At 38.9% G+C, this 22338-nt stretch overlaps 1 protein-coding gene across 1 annotated transcript in view; it reads right to left on the bottom strand.

Annotated features, from left to right (window-relative positions):
• Positions 1 to 21747, bottom strand: part of Cph (BCL11 transcription factor chronophage) — a 53977-nt gene extending 32230 nt beyond the window's left edge. Inside the window, exon 1 of the mRNA XM_012288187.2 lies at positions 20451 to 21747. Coding sequence (XP_012143577.1) covers positions 20451 to 20487 — 37 coding nt within the window. The 5' untranslated portion in view covers positions 20488 to 21747. The remainder of the gene's footprint in view (positions 1 to 20450) is intronic.
• Between the last annotated feature and the right edge of the window lie 591 nt (positions 21748 to 22338).

The raw sequence follows: 22338 nt of genomic DNA, 5'->3' as shown, positions 1-22338 counted from the left end.
CGTTGCCTGCCCCGGAAACCCCTTCGACTTTCACGGGGTGAGCCGTTTTTAACCCCTCGAGTTCGTCACGAATTCGCTCTACAAAGAAGCCAAAATGGCGGTACTTTTTTTGCCTTTGGACAACGACCCTTTCGGAGATGAGAAAAAACGCTTTGGATCGATCGAGAAAAAATTGGGTCTCCTCGATTCTGGATCGTTGCGAGAGGATCTGGTTCGCTGTAAGGACCTCCTGTTTCGTCGAAGCTTTTCACCTTCCCCGTATCTTTGATCGCTTTTTCTTTTGAAGGACGCGATGTTCGGGGTCCTCTGAACACCCGGGAACGGGAGCAGACCTAACGGGTACTTGTTTTCGAATGGAATCGAGGTCATCGCTGTGCAGCGGATAAATGCCCCGGGAAAAGGAAATTCGAGGAACAAAAATTGGTTGACGTGGAGGAAAATGCAGCAATTTGAGAGCAAGATGGCGTATAGGGTTTTAACGTCTTCAAGTTCTTACAGTGGTCATTTTGTTGGAACTAAAAATATTTTCTTAAAGACGCTTCTCGTTGAATATTAAGGGATGCAGCTGATTTTTAGGTGGCAGGAATTGTCATGCTTATATGAGAAGTTATATCAAATGGAAATCATGTTTTAAGAAGATGAAGTATTATATTTTTTTAATAACAGTTTGTTAGAATTCTGTAGATATTTTCCTCTTATTTTATGCTTTCGATTAGGATTTAAGGGATGAGGTTGATTTAAGTGACTCAAATTGTCAGGCTTCTTTGAGAAGTTTTATCAAATGGAAATCATGTTTTAAGAAGATGAAGTATTATATTTTTTTTATAATAGTTTGTTAGAATTCTGTAGATATTTTCCTCTTATTTTATGCTTTCGACTAGGATTTAAGGTATGAGGTTGATTTAGGTGACTCAAACTAAAATGCTTTACTGAAAAATTACATCAAACGCAGAAATCATGTTTTAAGAAAATGGAGAACTTCTAAACTTCTATTATAATTTTTGATAGCACATGGTTGTTTAAACTTGTCGAGATATTCGAGAACTCAGTAATCTAGAAAATTTAGCAAGTTCATTTAGCAATCTAATCTCTAAAAATAAAAAATTTGATGTTTGAAGAACCTACTAAATTCGAACATAACCTAAAAATTTGATAGTTCAATAACAAATTAAAAAGTCGATACTTGAACAACTCTATCAATAAAACCCTACAAATGCAAAAATTGGAAAGTTCAGAAAGAAACCACCAAAAGCCCAGAGGTTAAAAACTGAGAAAAGCAAGTTTCTCTAGACGACCTTATCTGATAGTATCCGCCATATCCCGTTCACCATAGTAATCGTAATCATGAACGGTTTCATTGTCTCAGCTAATCAGTCGGTATCTCGGCCGAAAACCTCGAGCTCCGGAAACTCGTCGTTTTCTCACGTATCACGGAACCGCTTTTCCTGCGTCGTCTGCGATCAGATACGCGCGAAAAGAAGTCTTCCCATGCTCCGAATGAGTCGCGCATCCCGTTGACCGCAGGACGCCCGAAAATTGTAAACCGTTCGGAAATCAATCCGTTCATCCAAACGTTCGGGTGTTTTCTTGTCTAGAAAAGTGCGTTCCATCCGTTCCGCGGTCGGCCAGGCGGTTATGAGAAATATGAAATCTGGTTCTCACGGGCCGTGAATGGGTACACGTTGCTTCGTCTTTCTCTTTCCCGCCGGTTTCCCACTCACCGGGTTAGATCCTTCTCTGTATCGTCGCTCCACATGCGTATCGTGGGAGGATCTCTAGTCCCGGGGGTCCTTTGTGTACCGGCAGCAGGACATTGTCCATTGAGCACGGCCAAACAGGTCCTAGAGAGCTGACCTGTCCCCTTTTCAATCGGGCTGCTTCTTTCAAGGAAAACCCCTTTCCTGATTTTTTCTATCAAAATAAATCATGTGGGTACAGTTAGCTGCGGTCCAGCTGGCTGGATGCATATAGACGTGTGTGTTTTGTGGACGCGCGGATTTCGGATTCATACCGACATCCTGTCACCCGTTGCCCTTTCGGAGCCTTCCGGGAAATCGATGATTTTCGATGTGGTTGTTTTATAACGGCGGTTTTTGGATGCGGTTGATGGGTTGTTGGAGATGGATGTGATGTGTGGGATTGAGAGGGAAAATGGGTGAGGAATGGAAGTTTGGGGCAGTTGTGAAGATGTGTGTATGGTCATATGTGAAGTATGAGATGAGAGAATATGTGGTTTTAAAGTTACAAGTTTTCCAGCTGAGCTGGGTGTGGATTTAGGAATTTGGTAATTTGATGGAAAGGAATTTAAAAATTTAGAAATGGTAAGTTTGTTATCAAAATTTGGTAATTTGGTCATTTAGCTGTTTGGTCATTTATGCATTTGATCATTTTGTTAGTTGATCATTTGTGCATTTGATCATTTAGTTATTTGGTCATTTATGCATTTGATCATTTGTTCATATGACCATGTGGTCATGAGGTCATGTGTTCATTTGTTCATATGACCATGTGGTCATGTGGTCATGTGTTCATTTGTTCATTTGTTCATATGATCATTTGGTCATGTGTTCATTTGTTAATATGATCATGTAGTCATGTGTTCATTTGTTCATATGATCATCTGGTCATGTGTTCATTTGTTCATATGGTCATCTGGTCATGTGTTCATTTGTTAATATGATCATGTAGTCATGTGTTCATTTGTTCATATGATCATGTAGTCATGTATTCATTTGTGCATCTAGTCATGTGCACATTTGTTCGTATGGTCATTTACCTATATGTTAATATGGTCATGTGTTAATTTCCCCATATGATCATTTAGTCATTGAATCACTTCTTCATTTCTTCAAAATTTATAAACTTAACAAGTTGTCAATCTGATAATATCTGTTTCTAAATATTTATCATAAATTTCAAACTTTGCATAGAACCTACTACAAAATCTGAATATGCACATACTACTGTGTTAACCAAAAGCTGTTCTTGCACAATTATTCCTCGCTCAAAAGGAATAAAATACAGTAAAAACGATAACTCAATCAATATTGGTACTCCTGCAAGGTCTGCATAAAATAACGTTGCAATCTTCGGTTACCTCCACTTTGCGTCGAATTTTTAACATCAAATCGAGTTTCACGGTAGTTTGTCGAACAAAATCGGTCGAAAGGTGCACCCAGAAAATTTGACGCCGTCAGCTCCTTTTCTTTTACCAAATCTCCTAATGAGCACATTTCTCTGCGAACACGACTGCTTACTACCTTTTATTCCCTCCATTTTTTAAACTACATTCCTACACCTTTCATTTTTATCACATAATCAGCAATTTATCTTCAAATATCAGAATTACTATGAAGTCTAAGAGGCATACAATTCTTATATTCAAAGATATAAAGTCTTAATATAACCACAATCCTATTTTGTTTAAAAAAAAATATTAGACTTCATGTACTATACTATTTCTCAAAGTAGTAAAGTATAAGAAAATTGTATTCTATATTTTTGCCTAATTTTTTTCACGTAAATCCTTGGTTATTCGACCATTTTAAAAATATTCAGTACAGCAGATAATTTCACAACAAATTTCTTTTGTAAGCAATAAATCAATAAATATAAAAGGGTATTATTATTATAAATTTTCAAGAATCAGTCATATAGAATAATTTTGGTAGAAATATCTTCTTAGAGAATGTAACTGTAGCATTAACGCGAGCTCAACGAAAGACGTCCATATTTAAAATTCGTGTCCCCTGTAGGAAACAGCGGAAGAGTGTTCGTATTGTCCGGTAGCTCGAGCGTTCTCCTTCTGTTTTCCCGTTTCTCTAGCAGGCCAACGTCGGTTAATTAGAAAGTTCGGTGGTAAAGAGAGGAAAGAGGCAAGGAGGGGCACGCAGTTTCGTTGTTACATTATTCAGAACGTCCTACCCCGCGAAACTCGCTGCTGCTCGCCGCAAAACATCCGAATGTAAACTTTTGACAACGCGCGAACACGCCAAGTGCCGAAGCGTGTCACGCGAAATAATTAACGATCGTACGAATTTTCGCGGCACGGCGAATTAACACGCCCGGCCACCGTGGCTTTCGTTCGTTGTGCTCTCGTTGTTCCCGAATTTCGTACCGGGATAACTCCCGAAAACGTTACGAGAACTCGACGACGCGTGCGGATCTCGACATTTCAAACACGGTGCGAATTTTTTTCTGGGAAAGATATATTGTTAGTGAACGATCGGGATTGTTGGAAACTTTTGTCAATTGTCGAGTTGAAATTTTGTGATAGGAAATTTTGGGTTAAGGGATGTTTGATGTGTTAAAATGGGGAGCGTTGCAAGGGGATGATATAATATTATTTTGTTAAATTATGTACACATGAGAGGATAATATTTTGTTGTATGATGTGGATATGAGGAGATAATATAATACTTTGTTGCATGATACACATATGAGAGGATGATATAGTATTTTGTTCTATTATGAATACATGAGAATGTGATATAGTTTGTTGCATGATGTACATATGAGAGACAATATTGAATTAAGTTACTGTACTTGTTATGTACATATGAGAGAATGATATTGTGTTATTTTATTCTATTTGATATGTACATATGAGGTATGTACGTTATGTACATATGTTATGATGCATATGTGTATCACATACATATATGATTAAGTTTACATATGCATTACTATGTATATTTTATTATATTATACTTAATGATGTATTTTATCATACACACACATATGTGTATTATGTGTGCACATATGAAGAGATATTGAATTATGTTCATACAGAGAAATGATATTGTATTTTATTGTATCATGCACATATGAGAATGTTTTATTATATGATGCATATGTGTATCACATACATACATGTGTACATATATGATTAGGTTTACATATGCATATTATAATGATGTACTTTATCATATACACACATATGTGTATTATGTCTGCACATATGAGATGATACTATATGTCCTCATATTTTATTATCTGCATATGAGAAGATAATATTGACTCATTTTATTATGTACATATTGGATAATATTACTATGTTGTGCACATATGAGAAGACATTATTTCATACTGTTATAATATGTTATACACACATGAAGATATGATATGGGACTATTTTATTGTACTGTCTAAATGTGACTGTAATATGTATAGTCAAGTATGAATATTCTTTTATATTTAATACATTGACTACCACATTGAAACAATTGATAATTGCAGTAAGAATTATTTTCATGTTTAAGAAGTCTCATAAAATATTTTCATAATCTCCTTACATTTTTCATAGCCACAAGAATATATTCAATTATTCCAATCTCTATAGTAATTTAATTGACATATGCATTAAATTATCCTACATTTACCAAAATCGACCTCCACCTAAAAGTCTCTCCACGACAATCGAGCACAGGAAAAGGAAACTCCGATTCGAGACGCAACTTTTGACCAACAAGGATATCTGCTCGAACGCGACGAGCATCGTAGCGAGCGTGTAAAAAAGTAACGGGCTAGAGGAAGCGTACAATGAGATAAGGTGAGAAAACGAGGGACCCGTAGTCATGTCCGGCCATTGCTTTCGCGTGCTGAATCCGGAAGTGAAACAAGAAGAAGAAAAACCGGCTGGAGGGCCAGTCATCGGCTTCGACCAGTGACGTTCGTCGTTTTCGCTCGCACTCGTTTCATTGGCCAGCCAGGACAAAATCGCTCAGCGGGATAGCTGCTTTTTTTTCGCGAAAAAATCGGGCCCTGCTTCGAACCAGAGTGGGATTGTCCGAGATAATTCATTGTTCAGGGCTGGACCAATTGCCGTGGTCGATCCACGGGGGGCCACGACCGGCTTCGACAACGTTCGCTTCGGCAAAAAGTAATCGGGGGTCAGGTTTTTTTTTCAGATGAATTCATGATCGGTTGTAAAGAGTCGTTGTTGGGAGGTAATGTGTGAGTGGCGCTTTTTGAAGGAGAGGAGGTTTATTAGAGGAGGTTTGTTAGAAGAGGTTCATTAGAGTTTTATGTGGATTCAGGAGAGATTTGGGGAATTTGGGATTTTGGGTGGATGTGGAAATTTGAGGATGTAGGAATTTTTGGAAGGTGGAGTTTTGGGATTTATGGGTAGGAGAGTTTAGGAGATAGAGATTAGAGGGATTTGGGTGATGTGAGAGCTATGGATGTGAGAATGTGGAGTTTAGAGATTTGGGGATATAGGTATTTTGGGAACTTGGAATTTTTTAGGTTTGGGGATCTACACATGTGAGAATCTACGAATTAAAGATTTGGGGACATAGGTAGTTTGGAAGCTTGGAATTTTGAGGTTTGGGGATCTACACATGTGAGAATCCACGAATTAAAGATTTGGGGACATAGGTAGTTTGGAAGCTTGAAATTTTGGGATTTGGGAATCCACATATGTGAGAATTTAAAAACTAGAGATTTGTGGACATAGGTAGTTTGGAAGCTTGGAATTTTGGAATTGGGGGATCTACACATGTGAGAATTTAGAAACTAGTGATTTGGGGACATAGGTATTTGTAAAACCCTAAATTTTAGAATTTGATCATCATATGTTTTACACACATGAGGATTGAGATTTGATGTTTTACACATATGAGGATTGGGACTTCATATTTTACATACATGAGGATTGGGACTTCATGTTTCACACATATGAGAACTGTATTTTGATGTTTCACACATATGAAGTTTGTGATTTGATGCTTTACACATATGAAGATTGAGACTTGATATTTTACATACATGAGGATTGAAACTTCATGTTACACATATATGAGGATTGAGACTTCATGTTTTACACATATGAGGATTGTGATTCGATGTGTTCACACATATGAAGATTGTGATTTGATGTTTTACACATACGAAGATTGGGATTCAATATTTTACACATATGAGGATTGTGATTCGATGTGTTCACACATATGAGAACATAACATCTAACGACTTGACAAAAATACTTTGTAAGTCCTTCAATTTCTACATCCAGAAGTGTATGAACCTTCGAAAGTAACTAAAAATATTGAAGTAAATTATTTCCACGCATCCCACCCGATATAAGCTGTTTGAGAAGCGCGCGTGCGTGTAAACCACGTGGCGCTAAACACGCGGACCTAGACCCTTCTATAAATACGATTTTCTGGAGACCAAGTTCAGGGGAACTGGCAGTAACGTGTTTTTAGATTTTCCAGTCGAGTCAGAGGTTAGGATACCGTGAGCAGGTTATGCGTGATCGAACTCCACTTTGGTGCTATTTCACGCGAAACATGCAATTAACTTTGTGATTGCTGTGGAGATTGTCGGTGATCGGTATCCATTTACTGTTGCATGTTATTATTGTCATTGTGACATTAACTGTAATATTTCCTCTTTAATTATTTTACCGAACTGTGTTATGTCCATAATAGGTGTTGATATGAAGGCATTATGAAGATTAAATTAATATCAATATAGAACATTAATTTTTGTTAATGTTTTAGTAAAAAGTAGTTTGGAATCTTCCGATTATTTTGTTAAGATAAATGAAGGATTTATCAAAAAATTGTAAGACTATTTATCTTTTTATGAAAGTATTTAATGTTAGAAGTACTAAACTTGTTATTTGACCAATTCGTAAATTTTGTTTAAATTACAAAATTTATTAAGATGATTTTCCTCAACGTTTGGTCTTCATCAAAATATAATACAGTACATTAATTGTACATCGACAAGAATGTATTAATTTATATTTTATCCTTTGTTTATATATTTTCCTATTTTACTACATATTTCAAATTACGTGTCCATCAAATGATAGACATAAATTAAATTTGTAAAAAGTGTCTCAAGAAGTCAAAATTCATTTACTTAACACTAAAAGTATTAAAACATAATTCATTCAATCATACAAACAAAGTAGAAAAATTAACACACAGTAAAGTGCAGCAATTAATTATCTACCTCTCCAAAGAACACAGACAACCTCTCCAAAACACAGAAATCCAAAACCACCTCCCCTTTTGCACCTCGAAACAAAACCCCCGTGTCCAACCACCCAGTATTCCCTCTCATAAGTGCACTCCTGCACCCTCTAAATGTCAATAATCCTCGAAGAGTCCCAAATCGTGTCAACAGTCTTCAAAAGGTGTCAACAATCCCCACCGGGCTAATTAGCGTTTAAATCCGCAATAACTGTCCTGAGAAAGCAAAAAAAAAACAGTGACAATAGAATCGTAAGGAGACAGGGCCAGGTTGACCCTCGCACCCTGTCCAGGATGGACCACGGAGGGTTAGGCAAGTGTAAGGCGCTCCGAAGTGACCCTTGGTCAGGTAGCGAAAGAGGAGACTCCCCTAACTGACAAGTGAAACGACCGACAAAGAGTATAATAATGCGAGCAGATTATCGGGACGAAGGGTGTTCGCACCTTGGAAGGTGGCGCTCGGACAATAGTGGACAATGGAGATGGAAACCGACACTGCAAACAACATAAATTTTCTTTGGACGCCTCGCATTATGCCCGCTGCCTCGGACATTTTATGCTCGCCGGTCAGACTGTTTCCTTTTCCTTTTTTGCAGAAGTGCACCGAGGGGACAAATAACGCGGCTTTCTTCGGGAATAAGCCCGTATTCAAAAAGCCTATTCCGGAGTGCTTGTAAGTCCATTATTGGCTGGAAGTCGAGAAGCGTTTGTACCACCCCTGTTTGAGCCCTCTGGTTTTCGTGTTGTGCTACCAGTTACGTACCCTTCCACAATTTCGAGTTGTTTCCCGGTCAAAGGGTATTGTTGGAGCAATATTTGTTTTCGGTACTTGCGCGGAGATTGTGGTGAGAATTTTCGAGTTTGGGGGATTTTGCGGGGTTTGTGCAGGGGTGGGATCTTGTGTGAATGTTTGAATGAATGTTCAAATTTTTTAATTTGTTAAATTTTTGAATTATTAGGTTTCTGAAATTTTATAATTTTCTAGTTAAAAATTTGAAATGACTACCCTTCCGGTTTTCAAATTTCTTTGATTCTCAAAAATAAATTTCTTACACTATTATGTTTGTAGATTTGCAATTTAATGAATTTTTAAATTCCTATATTTCTAACTTCCCAAAAGTACAAATATCTCCAAATCCCCAAATTCTAATAGTTCCCAAAACTTTGCACATCCTAAAATCCCTGAAATCCACAAATCTCCCAAATCCTCAAATTCCCCAAATTCTTCAAAGTTCCCAAATCTAAAAATTTCCTAAATCTCAATAGTTAAAAAAATGTTAAACATTTCCAAATCCCTAAATTCTCCTAAAACCCCAAATCCCCCAAAACCCCTAAATCCCTCAAAACCCCCAAAGCCCCCAAATCCCCAAATCCCAATAATTCCAAAAATTCCCCAAATCCTAGTAATCCCAATAATTTGAAAAATTCCCCAAATCCTAGTAATTCCAATAATTCCAAAAATTCCTCAAACTCCAGAAATCTCAAAATTCCCCAAATCTCAGAAATCCTAAAAATCACAAAATATCCCGAAATCCCAAAAATCCCAAAAATCAGAAAATCCCAAAATACCCAAAATCCCCAAAATCCCCAAAATCCCAAAATCCCAAAATATCCCAAAATTCCCAAATCTCCAAACCTCAAAATATTCAGCCCCAAAAATTCCCAAATTCCCCAACTACATAAACAATATTATTACGTAATTTCACATGAAATATCTAGAATAGACAAAGGATAGAAGTTTTTGCGTTTTGAGTCCCATTTTCGTGGATCCATCGAGCAAGCCAATAATCCAACCGGTCGTCGTTCGCGAAACGAACCCGATGACATCGTATTTCAGCCGAAATTGCCGAACAGCAGATTGGACGGACGATATACAGCCGAGTTCAGGAAAGATAGCGATGCTGTATCGACATCGTCCGTCCTGGGGACAAGGATTTAAGGAGAGCCACAGCTCGATGGCTAATTAATTTCTACTCCTCGTTGCGGACGTTTCCTCCTCGTAATGGATTTAATTACCTTCGAGATTCGAAGTCGACCGAAGAATTACGCGATCGCCGTGTGATTAAGTCTTGGATTCAGAAGTAACGATGGAAAACCGACCTTACTACTTTCTTATCTTATCGGACAATTATTAGGAAATAACACCGAGACGTGTGCGACGTTTTATTAAATTTTTTGAAAAGTTTTCAAATATCGAATTCGCGTAATCTTTAGATTCAACAGTTTTTAGATTTTCAAGTGTTTAAATGTATAAATTAAAAAATTTCTGAATGTTCGAATGTTGGATTTGAATGAAGGAAAAGTTTGAGGGAATTGATTTTGTAAAATGTTGAATATTTTGAACACGAATGTTATGGCAAACATTACTGACCAACATCGTCAATTATTATTAATAAATATACATTAGTATACATTAGTATTAGTAACAATTAAAGAGTAAATGAACTAAACCAATAAAATTAACTTCAACTATCTAAATCATATTTAACCAGCTCGAAAATGAATTAGCCAACCTAACCTCTAAATAGCTAACTAATTTTATTACATAACACTGAATCATCAATTCCCTGTATAATACTCAAAATATTACACAATAACATTACAAACTAGCATAACATCAAAACATTAACAACAAGTTCGACGATAAAATTTGCAGCGGAGTATTTGAGTAGAACGATAAAACTGTTGTTCACGAACGGAAGAGACTTTGTTGACCATCGGCCTAAGAGTGAGCCTTGGTCTGACAAATTTATAAGCCGGATCAAAAGTTGCAAAATGTAAACGAGACCGAGACAGATTCTCGGATTTAAAAATCGAACTGTAATAAAAAACGACCTCGAAAAATTTTTATATAAAATTGAACTACGATTAAGGGATCACGACTAAAGGATTTAATGAAAAGATGATCTCTGTTAAATCATCAATGATCCTAGTTAAACTAGGAAGAAAGAAATGGAAATAGAAAGCGAACACGGTGATTAACACAGTTGTGAAACAACTGAAAGAAGTTATCAGTTGGACTGTTTAAAATGCTGGTCATTCAACAACAATGGCGCGTACTTTTCAGATACCGCAACTTTCTCCTGGCATTTCCAATGTTTTCGTGTTCAAACAATTCTCTGCCACGTGCAGCGGTACATCGGGTTATAATTGGATCTTGGGAATAAATTAGTTATTTTGTTTGAGGTGATTTCGGGGATAATTGAACGCGTAAACGATGGAGGTGTCTCGTAACGTCAATGCGACACGAGACAATGGGTCGGTGGCGCCATCTCTCCCGCCTGTATTCTCATCGATTCTTTCCAATTTTCAAAAATGTTACATTCTAAATTTTGTTACGGAGAAATAGATGGTGTCTGCTACTAAAACGAAGTATTCAACCCTTGTGTTTCGTTGAGGGATTAAATTTCTTAAACTTGAAAATTTTAGACATCGAAATTTCTTAAAATCGACAGATTTCATAAACTTCTTAAACTTGTCAAAACATGTAAAAAATATAACAAAAATACAATGAAAAAATTTATTGAATCAACCACTAAACTTCAACCCTTGAAACCATCAACCTAAGCAAAAATATAAAAAAGAAATTCCACATTCCTGCGACAAAAACGGTCTACCTTTGTGTTTCTTATTTGCAAATTTCTTAAGCTTCAAATTTTAGAAATTTCTTAAACTCGTCACATTTCAAACTTCCTAAACTTGTCAAAATGTATAGAAAATATAATAAAAAAATCTATTACATCAACCATTAAAATTCGACCCTTGAAACCATGAAACTAAGCAAAAATATAAAAAAGAAATCTCACATTTCTGCAACGAAAGCGGACTATCTTTGTGTTTCATATTTGCAAAGTCCTTAAGCTTCAAATTTTAGAAATTTCTTAAACTCGTCACATTTCAAACTTCCTAAACTTGTCAAAATGTATAAAAAATATAGTAAAAAGAATCTATTAAATCAACCATTAAATTTGAACCCTTGAAACTATCAAACTTAGCAAAAATATAAGAAAGAAATTCCACATTCGTACACCTTTCGCGCAACTCTCATCGCCTCAGACCATCACCTCACACGAAGATATAAACATATAAAAAATATAATAAAAAAAATCTATTAAACCAACGATTAAGCTTCAACCCTTGAAACCTCAAACTAAGCAAAAATATATAAAGGAAATTCCACATTCGCACACCTTTCGCGTAACTCCCATCACCTCACACGAAGATAATCCCACAAAAATGTACATTTCGTTTCGCAAGCATCACCAAGTAAAATGATCGTACAATTTAAGTAATCGTTACCCCGAAAGAACTTTCGATAACCAGCATTACGTTTACATAAACGTAATAATTCAGTCGGCGATCTTCCGGGAGTCTGTGAACTCCATAGCCGGCGATGTCAGTAGAGACTTGTCCTCCTGGCCCGTAAAAGATATCGCCATTAGCGAGACTCGTGTTACCAAGAGTTTTTGCGTGGCTCGCGTGCTTCTGGGATCAAAAGTCGATCCCCGGGTTGCACGATCGCGCTTCTCTTACCTGGCCACGTGCTGGCTCTTTCGTGGCAGATAGCGCAATAAGGACGGCCAAAAACGAAAGGACAATGAAAGGGTTTCGCCACGCGCCCAAAAGGTTAATCTAAGAAATCAAATCAAAGTAGTTTTTTGTCAGGGAACGGCTTGCTAGATGACGTCGTCGAAAGAGGTTTTACGTTTCCTCGATGAACGAGGAGGGAAAAGGGTTAATGCTGGATGGTCTTCCGACGGGCCGCATCAAAGACAATATTTAACGCGCATATGCCGTGCACGTGCCGACAGGGGCGCGTAAAACTCACTTTGTTTGCTAAATAACATCCTCGAAAGTGCCTCGATATCCGAGTATGCCCGAGCTTTTGCACGGACCGCCGTGGGCTGCCCTACTGTCTTCATGCGGGCGTAATTGCGTCAATTAATGGACGATAACATTACTTTCACACAGAAAAACTTTCGATATTTTTATGTATTATAAAACAGTACATAAACAATATATAAATTGTGCAAACACAGTGTAACAGTATAAAGCCAAGTCGGGTTTGACCGCCATCTTTTAATTCGATGCTCAGAAGATTTTTAAACAAATTTGAAAATTGGGATTGTAATTTCAATTCATGTAATTAGTTAACCAAATACAGTTAGTATGAATGATACAATTAGTGAAGTAGTCTAAGGTGATTAATGTAATACAATTAGCGTGAAATAAGTAGTCAAAAGTACTTAATGTAATACAGTTGGTTTGACGTAATTAATGTAATGCAATTAGTCTAATATAATTCTTGTAATACAATTAGTTTAATACAATTAGTCTGACATCATTAGTTTAACATCTTAACAACTGCAATAATTATCTGCTTCCTACTTGCGGCAATATAACGAGAGCTTGCTATATTTTCATTCTCAATAATGAAAAATTTATTCTTCAAGTTCCGAAAAATTGTTTGAAACTTGAAAAATTCTTAACTTAAAAATAAATCAACTGAAAACCAAATAACTGTCTCAAAAATTAATTGAATACTCTTCTTAAATTTATTGAATCCTTATTGAATAATTCTAATTAACTGAATAATTCTAATTAATTGAATAGTCCTAATTAATTGAATATTCCAATCAGCATCAAAGCTAAGTAAACACTCAGAATTGAGAGTAAAGAGTTAAAAAATAGATAGTTAAACGAAAGTCCAAAAATCAGAAAATCGTTAAATTACTTTCTGCTTGTGTTCGAGCGTTTCGCCCGAATCGATGCTGTTTTGCGTTCAAACAGCAGCTGCTTCATCGTTCCGTGGACAGAAGCGTCATCTTCGAACCGTGTACACTCGATACACGATTCGTATCTTAATTGGAAATTTGCTTGTTCAGATAACAGATCGTTACATCGTAGAGGTTAGGTTTGATCGTCGATCGTCGACGCGTGAAGAAGATTAATTTAGGAACTTTGCAATCAGTAACAAGTATAAATTATAAAATTATTACGAGTATAATATTACTGTAAACACCTGAAAAAATTGAAACACTTATTTTGGGATATTTTTTGATCGTTTTTACGATATGCAATTTACTTAATGAATATACTATTTCGATGAATGTATTTTCAATGTATTTCAAGTTGGATGAAGTACGTAAACCGCGATGTTTGTAGTCTATCGAGTAGAATTCTTTGAGAATCATATTAATCACGATTACTGTCACATTCAACGCCTACAGAACATTTCTAGGATTGAAGTGTTAATTCTTCTGGGTTTGTAGCAATTTTCTAACAATGTGAATCTATTAATCAATATGAATCAATTGATCGAATCAATCTATGGTGATTGTTCAATTTCTTTTTTACAAAAGTTGGATGATTTTAGAAGAAGATACGGAGGAGTGAATATCTATTAACATTTTCAACATGAACATTTATTACCATTATCGGTATGAATATCTGTTACCATTATCAGCATGGATATCTATTACCAATAGATATTATTGAATATATATTATCATTATCAACATGAAATTTTGAGTACCTAATAATATTAGCGATACAAGAACTTGAATATCGACTTTCATTGTCAACATGAAGGTTTAAACATCCAATATTATTATTAACATTAAAAATTAAACATCGATCATCATTTTCAATATACAATATTCAATATCTAATATTATTATCAATATGACATTTTGAAAGTTTATCATCATTATTCACTTACAATATTTAATATCCAATATTATTATCAACATGAAATTTTTAATATTTATCGTCATTATCGACATGCAATATTTAACATCTAATATTATTATCAACATGAACTCTTAAACATCTACTATCTATAATAATATGAAGTTTTTAATATCCAATATTATTATCAACATGATATTTTTAATATTTATCATCATTATCGACATGCAATATTTAACATCTAATATTATTATCAACATGAACTCTTAAACATTTATTATCAATATTAACATGAAGTCTTTAATATCCAATATTATTATGAACATGAAATATTGAATATATATCATCAAAGCTTAGACGTCTCATATAAATGTTAACACGAAACCTTGAATATCTAATATCATTATCAAGTGTCGGATATCTATTATCGTTATCATTATGAAATCTTGGATATCTATTATATCATTATCAACCTGAAATTTTGAATATCAATTACCGACATGAAACCTTGAATATTATTATCAACAGAAAATCTTAAACATCTAATATCAACCTGAAATCTTGAATATTCTTCATGATTATCGACCTGAAATCTTGAATATCCTCCATCATTATCAACCTGAAATCTTGAATATTCTCCATCATTATCAAGCTAAAATCTTGAACATACTCCACCATCATCAACCCAAAATCTTAAACATCCTCCACCATCATCAACCGGAAATCTGAAACATCCTCCACCTTCATCAACCGAAAATCTTGAATATCCTGAAATCTTGAACAGCCTCCACCATCATCAACCCGAAATCTGAAACATCCTCCACCAACATCAACCAGAAATCTTGAACCCAAAATTTCAAACATCCTCCATCATCATCAACCCGAAATTTGAAACATCCTCCACCTTCATCAACCCGAAATCTTGAACCAAAAATCTTGAACATCCTCCACCATCATCAACCCGAAATCTGAAACATCCTCCACCTTCATTAACCCAAAATCTTGAACATCCTGAAATCTTCAACAGCCTCCACCATCATCAACCCGAAATCTGAAACATCTTCCACCAACATCAACCAGAAATCTTGAACCCAAAATTTCAAACATCCTCCATCATCATCAACCCGAAATCTGAAACATCCTCCACTTTCATCAACCCGAAATCTTGAACCGAAAATCTTGAACATCCTCCACCATCATCAACCCGAAATCTGAAACATCCTCCACCTTCATCAACCCAAAATCTTGAACATCCTGAAATCTTCAACAGCCTCCACCATCATCAACCCGAAATCTGAAACATCCTCCACCAACATCAACCCGAAATCTTGAACCCAAAATCTCAAACATCCTCCACCATCATCAACCCGAAATTTGAAACATCCTCCACCTTCATCAACCCGAAATCTTGAACCAAAAATCTTGAACATCCTCCACCATCATCAACCCGAAATCTGAAACATCCTCCACCTTCATCAACCCAAAATCTGAAACATCCTCCACCAACATCAACCCGAAATCTTGAACATCCTGAAATCTTAAACATCCTCCACCATCATTAACCCGAAATCTGAAATATCCTCCACCAATATCAACCCGAAATTTTGAACCCTAAATCTTGAACATCCTCCACCATCATTAACCCGAAATCTGAAAGATCCTCCACCAATATCAACCCGAAATCTTGAACCCAAAATCTTGAACATCCTCCACCTTCATCAACCCAAAATCTTAAACGTCCTAAAACCTTGAACATCCACCATCAACCTCTAATCTCCAACATCCTCCCCAATACCAATCTCCCCATTCGAAACAATACAAAATTGATCAAATCACCGAAGGATAAAGTTAACCGAGATTCTCCGACAAAATAAACATCCGTAGAAAAGATAGAAGGGATTGTTGTAGGAGGTTGAAGACCGAGCATTTTTCTGCATGTCGCGTCAAGATAAATGCAATTCCCGAGGTAGAACGAACACCGGGAGCGAATTCTACGTGTCACCGTCAAAAACGAGCGACTCGAGCACGTCAACGTCTCGGCATCGAGAAATTCGCGAGACCGTGATTTTAACGGAATCGAAAAGCGATCGTGTTCAACGGCCATCTATTTACTTCATTACAACGTGTGCCGAAGGAGGCGAGAAGGCGGATGATCGCGATGTAAACAGGACTCGTCCGTTTTCGACGAACAGGATAATCCGCATTTGCAAACATTTCGAAGCCTCTCGAATCGGACCGTCACTCGACTTTCAATCTGACCGTTAGATAAATATTCGGTCATATTCGAATGTTCGGCCGTTTGGAAATCGAAAATGTGTACACAAAATTACGATGGAGGAAATTAGAGAGGTTGGTAATTGGTGTAGTAATAAAGTATAATAATAATGAAAGTATTATTATAAATTAAAAATTTGAAAGTTTGAAAACTTATAATCTATGAATTTGTAATCTGAAAATTTGCAATCTGAAAATTTGGAAATTTGAAAATTTGTAATCTAAAGATTTGAAAGTTCGAAAACTTGTAATCTAAGAATTTGTAATCTGAAAATTTGCAATCTGAAAATTAGGAAGTTTGAAAATTTGTAATCTAAAGATTTGAAAGTTTAAAAACTTGTAATCTAAAAATTTGTAATCTGAAAATTCGCAATCTGAAAATTTGGAAGTTTGAAAATTTGTAATCTGAAGGTTTAGAAGTTTGAAAATTTGTAACCCAAAAATCTATAATCCAAAAATTTGTAACCTAAAAATTAAAAAATTTGAAAACTTGCAACCCAAATATTGAAAAGTTTGCAAGCTACCAATTTAAAAATTGATGTTCCAAAAATTTGATAACCTAAAGTATAACGTAAAATACGTAAAATATCTAAAACCTAAAACTGCTTAAAACGTGAAAAGTTCAATAAGCACAAATGAAGATCTTAGTCATCAGAAACGACTACAATGTACAATATAAAGTGAACTAAATGAATAATTAACAATTGCAAATTTCGAAGCGAAAAATGGCACGTGGTTTTATAATGGACTGAAAACAGACAATTTATTGTTAGCGCCAGATGATCGAAACAGAAGATGAATTTGAAAACACTTGATTCGATCATTATAATGTTGTTATTCCTAATAACATTGTTCGCGTTTTCATTAACAGGTTTGTCGCCACATCAATTACTAGCGATCGATATTACGAATTTAATTCGGTCAAATAATTAACGACCGAATGCAGTAGGACAGTTCTGAATAAGTTAAGACTGTATCAATAATTTTGCGTTGCAAGAATCGGTATTTTAGTATCGATGTACTAGATACGATTATCAATTATGATCAATTTATTCTTCAATGAATATTACTTTTTTTATAGGAAAGACAGGAATTTTGATGTTGAGACTGTAGTTACTGAAAGTGGAATATCGATGTTTATTAATACATTTACTGGTGAATACAAATAATACGTGTTTTATTATTTAACGAATAAAAGAGAAAGGATGTTAAAGAATTTCTCAGTGAAATTAACAAGCTTATATTCAAAACTTTTTTAGTCAATGAAATTTAGATCAAATTTTAAAATGCAATCAAGTATTTAAGTCAAAGCTATTTTTCAATTTTCTGTAAAATTTAGAAAGGATTTGAACCCTAAAATTTACATTTGGAAAATCTGTCAATTTCTTCAAAATATTAAACGCAGAGCTTAATTTAAGAAACGTGATGTTTCAAATAATTAAGATTGCAATATATTCTATATATTATCATTTTGTAGCAATCGACATATTTTAACGACCTGTCATGAAGCTTAAGTTTCCGTCTGAATCCCCAAAATTAGTAAGACTCCATACATAAATAATCCTCCGCATAATAAATACCGGACAGCTCCATAATAGCAACGAAATACAGCGAAAATAATAAATAAGATTCGTCAAAAATAGAAACCATCTAATGAAACTTTCAAGCAGCTTGTCATTCAAGCCTTCTATTCTAGTGAGCTGAAATTGTCAAAAAATGGAGGAGACCGATCGACTCACCTTACCCCTGTACGAAATAACCACGTCATCTTTAATCGCGAGCTCGAAAAACGTCGGTTTCGAGGCGTATCCGTTCGTCCAGCGATTTCACAATTCCATACCAGACATGCGTACGTAGCTCGCGAGCCTCCACTCCTCTCCCGATCGGACCACTCTCATCGACACTGTCCTAGCCTCTCGATCACCGTAGCCACCAAAAATCACCCCAAAGCCTAACTTCCGCCCTGCCGGTGGTTTCCGGTACCGTGAGTACCGGTCTCGCGAAACACCTGACGAGACGTCGACAAAGGACCATCGATCGATCTGGATCTTCGAGCGGTCAAAACGAGACGTTCGGAAGCGTTCGGGTCGCGGGGTTAATTCGCGGTGCAGAAATATTCCGGTATCTTTTCGCGGCGGCGTCATCGCGCGAACTAAAGAATATCGCAGTTGTAATTAAGAAAACGGAGCCGCCGCCGCCGTCGCTGCTGCTGCTTTCCGTGGAGGCGAGGGGGTGTTGGAGGGCCGAGGCGGGCGGGGGTAGGGTGCACAGTCGACAGGGGGGTGTTCGGTGTCGGGGGTGGAAAAGTCTGTGAAAAACGCGCGCATGACAATGCCGCCCCTCCTTGTCCACCCCACACCCTCGGCCTGGCCTCTTCTTTCTCCACCTTCGCCTTGGCCGACTCCTTTCTGCCAACCCTGACGGCGAGGGTAGGGGCGGCGGTGTCGGGGACTAATTAAAAATTCAGCCGGCGACGAGTTCTTCGAAGACGTTGGCCTGCTACCCCGCATTTACCGCCCGCCCGCCCGCCCTCCAACTTTTCATTCATTCATTCCTATCCTCGCCTTTCTCTTTCTTTCGCCCCCTTCTTCCTCTGCTTCTTCTTCTTCTACTTCTTCGACGCTCTTTCGCGTCTTCGCCAGACGTCCACGCGGACCCGCTCTCTTTTATTCTTACGCGCCACGCGACCGACACCGTCCTTTCTTTTTTCCACGCGCTTTTTGCCACCCTCGCTTTCAACGGATTAAGGAGGCGAGAAGGTCGAATCAGAGAACGAGGACGATCTCACAGATCGATCGGAATTGATTGATTACCAGGAGCTTCAAGGGTGTCCTATTTTAGTACGGTTTAAGGGTAGCATCCAAAGGAATTACAACCCAGCGAGACAGGTACCGCTCGATTTCGCTCGACTCGATTTATGACGATTTCGTACCTGCATCTCGACCTCGTGTAAATTACAGAGATTTGTCGACGATCGTTCTCAAGACTAATCTCGCGTAATCGATCCAACTCTTTCAATTTTCGAATCTAAAGTAGACTTCGTATACAGAACTTGAACAATGTCGAAAACGACAAAGTACACTTCGACACTTTCTTCCTCACCAAACAAGTATACAACGCGAGTTTTCACTCGAATTTTCAGATCGATCGTTTCACAGAGATCACAGGACTGCTTTGAAACAGGGGGTCGAATTAAACGAAGCGGGGAATCTAGACTAGAAAGAACGCGATTCGAAAAGTTTTTTAAGCAACAAGCGATCACAGGACGGCCCGGAAACGCGTCGGAGTTTCCGAGAAATTGTTCGGCGCGAGAAGTTTCACTCTACCTTGGAAGTTTTCGACGGGAGCCGAGGTCGCGTGGTTCGCGAACCCGGCGCAAAATCCAAAAATAATGACACGCGAGAACGAGAGCGCGAACTGGCAGCGACGGGCGCGAATCTCGACCGGTCGGCAAACAACGAGCGCGAATTTTCTTCGGGTTTTATTTATCTTTTCACTCACCTTGCGCGATCCTGACCGCGGGCATTTTGATCCTCATGGTGACGTTCTCTATCTTCGCGTGTCGTCGCACGATCTATGCTCGATGTTTCCCTCGAACGTCGTCCAGGACGGAAGGTATCTGTCGATTCCCGAGTTCCTTGGAGTTTTCACACGTTTTCCTGCAGGGGAGGCGAGAAGAAAAGGGGGAGGCGACGACCACGTTGGAAGGAAAACAGTTCCTTCGGCCGGCGAAGCTCGCTAGACGATCGTCACGCTTCTGCCCTCCTCCCCCTCACTTCCGCCCCTCGCTGTTGTTGCCCCGAAACGAGTCCATCCGACGTTTCACCTGTTTCCACCTGGAACAACTGTTTCACTTGGCCGTCGATTACTCGTCGTCGCTTTCACGGATAAAACTGAACCCCAGTACGGGCAACACTCGTATCCCGATCGGCACCTGGTCGACGACCACCGCGTAACTGACGATCGGCCGGACACGCGCGTCTTCGTCAACTACTGTTCGTCCTCATGTTCCTCATCGGCACACCGCGTCGCGACGCACATACACCGCACCGGGTAAGAAACGCGAGGGAAAAATGTTACCGAGGCGCACAGCTGCGACAACCTTTTTCACGATCTAACAACCGGTATCATTCATCGGTGCTCCTCCATCGTCCACAAATCGCGCGTAGTTGCTGGATCGCCGGTGTCCGTCGCGCGCGTATCATCCGCGGAGAGTCCTCGTTCGGAAGCACGACACGCACGCAACACTTCTTCGGATCGGTCTGTCCGCTCTGGTGACGCACTCCGGTACCGAACTATCGTGGTCCGTCACGCATCTCCGCGTAGTACACCGTGCACCGGGGACGTGTTAGACGACGACGAAGACGACGCTGGTCCCTCGTTCTTCCGGCTAGGAGGATCACGAGTGTCCCTCGGGTCGTCCTCCTCGACGACCTGCTGTCCCGTGCGTCCTGACGCGCGGATGCTGGATGCCTGCTGCCGGCGTGGACCAGAGCGACGATGGTCCAGCATGGGTCGTATCTCTGAGTGGACTGTGCCGGACGGTGCGCCTAGTCGTGCCGTGCGGGACCTGGTGTGTCGGGCACTGCGCTCGCTTCGGACGCGCTCGGTTCGCCTCGGCGCCGAGGCCGGACACCCCACGCGCTCTCGGGGTAGTTTTCACCCCCGGTGGTGGGGGTAACCAGCTATGCCGTTCTCCGTCACGCTCGCGCGAGCCGTCACTGCACACTCTGTCGCTCCGACGGATGGCTGCTCCTCTCTGTCCGACTCGGGCGCTCCGCGATCCACACTCTCTCTCGGGCTCCCTTCTCTCCCGGCGTGCAGTTACACGCGCGGCTACCAGTGTACGTGCGCGTACGTAGCCGCCTCTCTCTTCCTCCGGGATGCCTCTCGCTCCGACACCCGGTTACCCTGTGTCCGCCTCGATCGTGCCTCTCTGTCTGGGCCAGGGTCTCGACGCGAGTTTCGCGCGGTCGGGGGAACAGTTTTCGCCGGAGACGCGATACTCTCGTGGCTAGCTGACATCGGGGTAACCGCGCTTTTTTTTCGACGCATCCTCCCCTCTACTCTCGATACACATTTTTTTTCCAAAGATTCGACCGCTATCGAGGCGGACGGTCGTTTTTGGGACGACCGATTAACTCGACTAGCCGGGCGTTTAAATTACCGGGGTAATTTCTACGCGTGTTGAGGCCGGTTGGAGCGGCGCCAGCCTTTTGTTGACGATCGGTGTCACATTTGTTATGCTCGCGTTATGGACCGCGAGGGAGGAGGGTCTAAGGGACCGTCATTAGGGTCCTTCCTTTTCTGGGCCCTCAATGGGACGGTGTGTTTTCGTGGTCGTCGACTTTTGTGACAGTTGAGCTCTTCGGATATTTTGGATGTCGAT

This window comes from Megachile rotundata, chromosome 2 (assembly GCF_050947335.1).
Source record: "Megachile rotundata isolate GNS110a chromosome 2, iyMegRotu1, whole genome shotgun sequence".
Classification (NCBI taxonomy): domain Eukaryota; kingdom Metazoa; phylum Arthropoda; class Insecta; order Hymenoptera; family Megachilidae; genus Megachile; species Megachile rotundata.
This window is presented reverse-complemented; position numbering and strand designations above follow the sequence as displayed.